The 7,434-nt window shown below is 55.4% G+C and overlaps 1 protein-coding gene across 2 annotated transcripts; it reads right to left on the bottom strand.

Annotated features, from left to right (window-relative positions):
* Positions 1-5,639: 5,639 nt before the first annotated feature.
* On the bottom strand, positions 5,640-6,437 carry LOC103746316 (keratin-associated protein 10-8-like). Of its 2 annotated transcripts, none has more exons than XM_008848454.1 (2): positions 5,934-6,437; positions 5,640-5,846 (listed from the first exon to the last, which is right to left on the bottom strand). In XM_008848454.1, exons 1-2 carry the CDS (start codon positions 6,435-6,437, stop codon positions 5,640-5,642), a joined length of 711 nt encoding a protein of 236 aa, XP_008846676.1. The 2 variants fall into 2 exon arrangements, with proteins under 2 accessions (XP_008846676.1, XP_008846675.1); XM_008848453.1 differs by having other exon boundaries at positions 5,640-5,951; positions 6,000-6,437.
* Between the last annotated feature and the right edge of the window lie 997 nt (positions 6,438-7,434).

The raw sequence follows: 7,434 nt of genomic DNA, 5'->3' as shown, positions 1-7,434 counted from the left end.
CAGCAGACTGGTGTGCAGCAGACGGGCTTGCAGCAGAGGGTCACACAGCAGGGAGAGGAGCTGCCGCAGAGGGAGGAGCTGCAACCTGAGGTCTGACAGCTGGACTGAGGATGGCAGCAGGATGAGGAAGACCCACAGCAGATGGGTGCGCAGCAGAGGGGCTTGCAGCAGAGGGGCACACAGCAGGACTGCTGGCAGGGGGAGGAGCTGCAGCTGGACTGTTGACAGCATGGTGTGCAGGAGCTGGGGCAGGTGGATTGGCAGCAGGGGCTGGACACACAGCTCACTGGGGTGCAGATGAGGGTCAGGCCGGGGGCTGGGGCACAGCAGCTGGACTGACAGCAACTGGGGGTAAAGCAGGGCTCGCAGCAGCTCTCTGGGCAGTTGTCCACCTGCCAGGAGGACTCAGTGCCGGCGTTGGAGCAGACGGACATGGTGGAGGCGGCCATGGCAGGTTGCACTGGGATGTGAGAGTGTGTGAATGTGAATGAGTGTGTGAGTGACTGTGTGATTGGGTGAGGTGCCAGGCTGCCGGGCTTTTATCCTCCCCTGGTCTGTGTTTTCCCTCAGGGAGACGCCCCTTCTTCCTGTTGTGTGGCAGGGTGTGTTGCGGCCACTGCTTCCTCCTGTACTGTCCTGGCTGGGTCATTTGGCCCCAAGGGGGAAAGTCAAACAGGAAGCACAGGTGTGCTGTGTCCACCAGGGTGCTGATCCTGGGGTGTGTGTATGCGTGTGTGTGTGTGGAGTGTGTGTATGTGTGTGTGTGTGTGTGTGTGATTGGCTTCCTTGTGAGGTCACACCCTGTGCATCTGTCCAGTGTTGTGTGTCCCTGAGTCCAGGTCTTGTCCCCTCCCAAGTGTTGCTGCTTAGCAGAGCTCAGGCTTTTGATCAGGGCCAGGTGGGACATGGGCTCTGCTAAAGAGAGCAGTGTGCCCTGAAGCTCATAGAGGGCTGAGCAAGATTTGAATCCTGGGTGTAAGTTTGAGAAAGGAGGCCAAGAAGAATCACAGCCACAGGCAGGCACAGTGGGCCCTGACGGAGGGAGATGGGAGATGGAGGCCAAGGAGAATGCTCAGAGTTAGAGCAGCACACCCAGTGTCTAGTGAGGGCTGAAGATAGTTAGCCTCTCGTTCCAAAGCCCACAGGGGCCTCTCACGCATTTCCACGGAGTGGGGCTTTTTCATCCCCTGTGCCCTGGTCTCTTGTGAGAAGTCAGGAAGGACTGAGAAGACTAGCTGCAGCCCAAAGTGGCCCTGGACCTGGGTGGTAGGGGAGCAGCCTGGACAAGTTGGTTTGCAGCTACAGGGGAGGGAGAGGACTTCAGAGCCACAAGGATGAGGCTCGCTTGCCTTGCAGCTCTGTCCACATAGAGAGAATGGGGGTGGGGGTGGAATGGGGTGGCCTGATTTCTGGGAGAAAGACCAACAGACAGGCCAGCAGGTCAAGGATTAATCTCTGTAGGTTTGCAAGATGCCAACCACTGGTGGCCGCACTGCTCAGGGCTAGCCTTGGGCAGTGTGCTGTGTTGGTGGCTATTGGGGAGATAAAGAAGGGAGAGAAAACTCAATGTCAGACTGGTCCAAAGCCGGTGTGGTTGTCACACCTGTGATCCCAGCACGGGGCTTAGGCAGGTGGGTCTTAAGGCCTAAGCCAGTCTGGGCAACATAGTGACACTGTGTCTCAGAAACCGGAAAACACATGTCATCATAGAACGTGGCTATCATCAGAGACAGGTGGATCCTCGATCATAAACCTCCACTGAGGCTTGTGTCCTGCTGTTAAGTGACCCAGCTGACTTCTCCCACCTCAGGTCAGAAGCTCCAAATGTGGCTCTGTGGGGTGAATGTCCTGAGGGTGGCTCAGTTCCTGATGACCCTGTGTCATGGGGGGTGCTCATGTAAAGGCTTTTGCAGAGCCCAAGGCTCCAGCCTCGGCTTGGGGGACTTTGCTGGTTCAAGTGAGGGAGAGACTGTGGTAACAGGACAGCCCGCTCTGGGTCTGATTGCAAATTCAGGAGATAGCACTGTATGGTAGGGACTTCTCAGGCAGCAGACCTGTCCACTGAAGTCATTTGATGACAGTCATCCTCAGGTGTGTGTGGGGGGCGGGGTGCCCAGCGCTCAAGTAAGGACTCAAGACTGCAGGATCTCCACACCAAGCTACTGGTGATTTCACACAGCATAATGAGTGACAACTGGGCAGACATGACACCTGGACAGACCGGCCACCTGGGCAGACGGGCCACCTGGGCAGATGGGTCACCTGAGCAGATGGGTCACCTGGGCAGATGGGTCTCTGCCAGCGGTTTTGTGTTGAGGGCAGGTGGGCATGGCTTTTCTGGGTAGAAATGGGCTATATAACTTTCTGTGGCTTAATGACTGCCAGCTATGCATGGGCAGAGTGAGGCTCCGGGAAGAGTTGATTCCACGGGAAAACTTAGAAAAGTCACCAGCTACCTTTTTAGGAAGTACCGTTCATTTTCCCACAACCTACTAATGCTCGTGTCTCCAAACAAGACAAATGGCTTTGTGGCCCATATCTTAGGGGTACAGATACTCTGTTCTGGCTTCCGTCTGTGCTGTGTGGCTCCCTCTGGTGACACAGGCTCCAACATGGGTCCTGGCTGAGCTGTGCCTTGGTGTTCTGCCCTCTTGTCTCTTATCAATGGACAGCTAGGTTTCTGCTAGTTTTCATGATATCAAATCAATCAGTCATCAATCAATCAATCAATCAATCAATCAATCAATCAATCAATCAATCAATCAATCAATCAATCAATCAATCAATCAATCAATCAATCAATCAATCAATCAATCAATCAATCAATCAATCAATCAATCAATCAATCAATCAATCAATCAATCAATCAATCAATCAATCAATCAATCAATCAATCAATCAATCAATCAATCAAGCTGTGCTATGGGGCTGGCAGTCTCCTAGCTTCATCAGCTTGTCCCCAGTGCCCAGTGACATGAAGGTCCTTCACACATCTCCAGCGTGGACACAGGCGAAGGCCTGTCCTAGCTTGTGTTGTGGGGTTTGACAGTTTTCCTCATCTCTCTGCTTTCAGCCAACACTCTCTCCAGTGGGGAGTTATGGAGCCTTTAGGGTCAGACCCTGGGCCTGTGGCTCCAAGCCAAGCTCTGCAGCCTGACCTCAGTGCACCAATAAGAAAGGGGAGTCACTCAATGTGGCCACAGTGGTAAGAGGATGAAGATCCAGAGACAACATATAAATCTCCAGGGTTCTGTCCACCAGTAGATCTCCAGGGTTCTTATGCTGAAGTAGATCTCCAGGGTTCTATCCCCCAAGTAGATCTCCAGGGTTCTGACCTCAAGTTGATCTCCAGGGTTCTGACCGCAAGTAGGCCTCCAGGGTTGAGGTTTTAATAGAGAACAAAAGGCTTGCATAGCTCAGCAGTCCAGGTCCCTGTGGTTCTGCCCATCACTGACCCATCAGTCTCAGCTCTGGCCACTCCTGCAAGGTCTCTGTGTAAGCTCTCAGAACTGTGAAGTCCCTTTCTGGGAGACAAGGTTCCCCACCCCTATGCACCCAATCCGCCGGCTGGTGCCAGCCTTTTCCTCCTCCCACAGTGAGATACCCAGGGAAATTCTGATTTCTTTTTGTTTGGTTGGTGTTTGTTTCTTGAAGCAGAGTCTTGTAGCCCCAGCTGGCCTGGAACTTGCTCTGTAGACCAGGCTGGCCTCAAACTCATAGAGATCTGACTGCTTCTGCCTCTTGAGTGCTGGCATTAAAGCAATATGCCACCACATCCGGGTAAATTCTAATTTCTTGTTTTAAAAATACTTTCTTTATTACTTTTATTTTATGTGTGTGAGTGTATTGCCTGCGTGTGTATAAATGCACCTGTGTCATGCAATGCCTGAGGAAATCAGAAGAGCGTTTTGGATCCCCTGGAACTGGAGTTACAGACGGTTGTTAGTCACGGTGTGGGTGCTGGGAATCGAATCCAGGTCCTCTGCAAGAGCAGCCAGTGTGATTAACTGTTGATCCATCTTTCCAACCCCCAAATTTCTAACTTCTTGAGCTCCTTTGTTACTGGGATGGGAACCTGTAGCCTCACCACGGCCGGCCATTGCCTATCCTAAGCACAGAGCAAAGAGCATCAGCAGACCTAGCGGCACAACCCCAAGAAGAGCTGAGACCAGGACTAAGGCAAGGCCAGGTCAGGGCCCCGGGTACCTAGCAGAGCCCCTGCAGACCACTGGGAAGTGACTCTGAGTCCATGACTGGCATAGGCCTGGGTCTGCTGACACAGGAAGGCTACCCCTGCTTGCAGCCTGCCTGCTCAGAGCTGGGCCCTCTCAGCTCTACCCAGCTCAGTCTCCTGGGGTTGTCCCTGCCCTCAGACAAAAAGCACAATGCAGGCCCTGTCTGGGCACACAGTGTCAGGGGAGGAGCCCCTGTTCAGAGGAGAGCTAGAGGGAGGGATTTGGGGGGACTGTACAGGGCACAGGGAGGCATCACAGGAGGTATTAGCCAGACTGTGCCACTATAACAAGACTGGACAAAAGCCACGTGAGGGAGGAAGGATTAACATTTTTTCATGCTTCAGAGGGTTCATCATGGTGGGGAGGATAAAGCCAGGCAGAGCTGCTCATATCATGTTGGCCAGGAAGCAGAGACAGAGCTCCTGCATCAGCCAGCCATCTCCTGTTCCCCTACTTCTATCCTGGCCTCCCGCTAATGCTGCCCACACCGGGCTGATTTCCCCCACAGCGAATCTGATCTCCAAACATCTTCACAGGCAAGGAGGAGCAAGCAGAATGCACGCTTCTTCTCTCTGCTTCTTGGACACTGTGAAGTGAGCTGCTCCTCCTGCCCTCCCCTCCCCACGGGTCGGACTGAGACCCTGGATAAGGAAAATCCTTTCTCCTTGTCATATATCACAGCACTGAGAAAAATAATTTAAGGCAGAGGACAACTGTCAGGTGACCGTGAGTTTATTGGCACTGTGAGCTGGTGATGGAGAGCAAGAGACCAGAGCAGAGGGACAGGGAGGACAGAGAGTGACCCAGGGTGCGGGTGGGGCTCCTGGGAGGCACGGGGAGAGGTCAGGTCACATGGGGACCATCTATGTCAGGTTAGGAGCAGACTGAGGGGCTGAAAGGGGCCAGGGGCAAGGATCTCAGCCCACTGGCTCCAGGGAACAGGCCCATCAGCAGCTGGACTTCTGTCTGGAGGAGAGGCCTCAGCAGGCCTGGCTGGAGCAGGCCGGGCGTCAGAGCAGGGACACGGAGGATACAGTGGTTGTGAGGTGCCCGACATGAGTGCTGGGAACTTGGGGCCTCTGCAAGAGCACCAAGTATCTTATTTGCTGAGCCATCTGTCCAGCCCCCAAAGGCAGGCTTAGGATTCAGGTAGAGATAAGCCAGGGGAAGCCAGGACTGTTGGGGCTGGACTCAGCCTAGGACTTGGAGCCTGGGGACAGGGGTCTCCATTCAGGTAGACTTAGAGAAGGACTCTGGGTCAACCACACTCTGGAATGCTGACCCAATTCATCCTGTGGTCAGGCCAGAGGGTGGGGATGACTGGAGTGGTGAATCAGCCCATGGGGGATAGCACCCCAGCAGGGTACTGGAGATCACCATCTGACTTGTGTTTGAGGAGAGGCCTCAGCAGGCCTGGCTGGAGCAGGCTGGGCGGCAGAGCAGGGACACGGAGGAGGACCCTTGGCAGCAGCTGGGCTGGCAGGAGGAGGCACAGCAGGAGGAGGCGGGCACGCAGCAGGCGGGTCTGCACACGGGGCGGCAGAGCAGGGACACGCTGGAGCAGGGTCTGCAGCAGACGGGCTTGCAGCAGAGGGGCGCACAGCAGGACGACTGGGAGCTTGAGGGCTGGCAGCTAGACTGCTGGCCACAGGAGGATCCAGAGCAGAGGGGCGCACAGCAGACAGGTTCACAGCAGACTGGTGCACAGCAGAGGGGCTTGCAGCAGACAGGCTTGCAGCAGACGGGCTTGAAGCAGAAGGTCACACAGCAGGGGGAGGAGCTGCAGCCCGAGGGCTGGCAGCTGGACTGTTGACAGCAGGAGGAAGACCCACAGCAGATAGGTGTGCAGCAGACGGGCTTGCAGCACAGGGGCCCACAGCAGGACTGTTGGCAGGGGGAGGAGGTGCAACTGGACTGTTGACAGCATGGTGTGCAGGAGCTGGGGCAGGTGGATTGGCAGCATGGGCTGGACACACAGCTCACTGGGGTGCAGAAGAGGGTCAGGCTGGGGGTTGGGGCACAGCAGCTAGGGCCACAACAGGGGGGCTCACAACAGCTCTCCTGACAATTGTCCCCCTGCCAGGATGCCCCAGGACAGATGCTGGGTGAGCACACACGGCTGCCACAGCTCAGGTTGCTAGAACAGACAGATGTGGTGGATGCAGCGATCACACAAGTCCTGGTGCAGCAGGTGTCAGCCATGGTGGAAGGTGCAGCAGATGGGGTGTGTACGTGTGTGTGTGTGTCTGCCTGTGTGAATATGTATGTCTGTAAGGTGCTCTGGTCCTGGCCTTTTATACCCCTCCTGTGTCCTTCCTCATGAGTCCTGCCTCTTTCCTTCCTTGTTCAACTTGGTTCAGACAACCCAGCCAGTTTACGACCAGAGCTTAGGTCATCGCTTGGGTAACCGCAGGGCCAAGGGGCATTGTTGCCCTGAGTGACCACGTGATACCATGTCTGGGTGGAGCTGGGGCCTGGGAACCTGGGCTCCCTCTCTCTATGACTCAGCTGTCTCTGGCATCTTCCTTAAGAGCATTTGCTTCAGAAGTTGTCCCTGCTGCCTGGTGCCTCCCACATGGGAGTGGAAGTAGGGTGTCCTGGATGACTCAGGGGCATTGTTGCCCTGAGTGACCACGTGATACCATGTCTGGGTGGAGCTGGGGCCTGGGAACCTGGGCTCCCTCTCTCTATGACTCAGCTGTCTCTGGCATCTTCCTTAAGAGCATTTGCTTCAGAAGTTGTCCCTGCCGCCTGGTGCCTCCCACATGGGAGTGGAAGTAGGGTGTCCTGGATGACTGTTATCCCTGCTCCATGGACACAGGGTGTCCTGGTGGACTGTTCTCCCCACTCCATGGACACAGGGTGCCCTGGATGGCTGTCATCTCTGCTCCGTGGACATAGGATGTCCTGGTGGACTGTTCTCCCCACTCCATGGACACAGGGTATCCTGGATGACTGTTATCCCTGCTCCATGGACACAGGGTGTCCTGGTGGACTGTTCTCCCCACTCCATGGACACAGGGTGCCCTGGATGGCTGTCATCTCTGCTCCGTGGACATAGGATGTCCTGGTGGACTGTTCTCCCCACTCCATGGACACAGGGTATCCTGGATGACTGTTATCCCTGCTCCATGGACACAGGGTGTCCTGGTGGACTGTTCTCCCCACTCCATGGACACAGGGTGCCCTGGATGGCTGT

This window comes from Nannospalax galili, unplaced genomic scaffold (genome assembly GCF_000622305.1).
Source record: "Nannospalax galili isolate Female #2095 unplaced genomic scaffold, S.galili_v1.0 scaffold4264, whole genome shotgun sequence".
In the NCBI taxonomy this organism is placed as follows: Eukaryota; Metazoa; Chordata; class Mammalia; order Rodentia; family Spalacidae; genus Nannospalax; species Nannospalax galili.
This window is presented reverse-complemented; position numbering and strand designations above follow the sequence as displayed.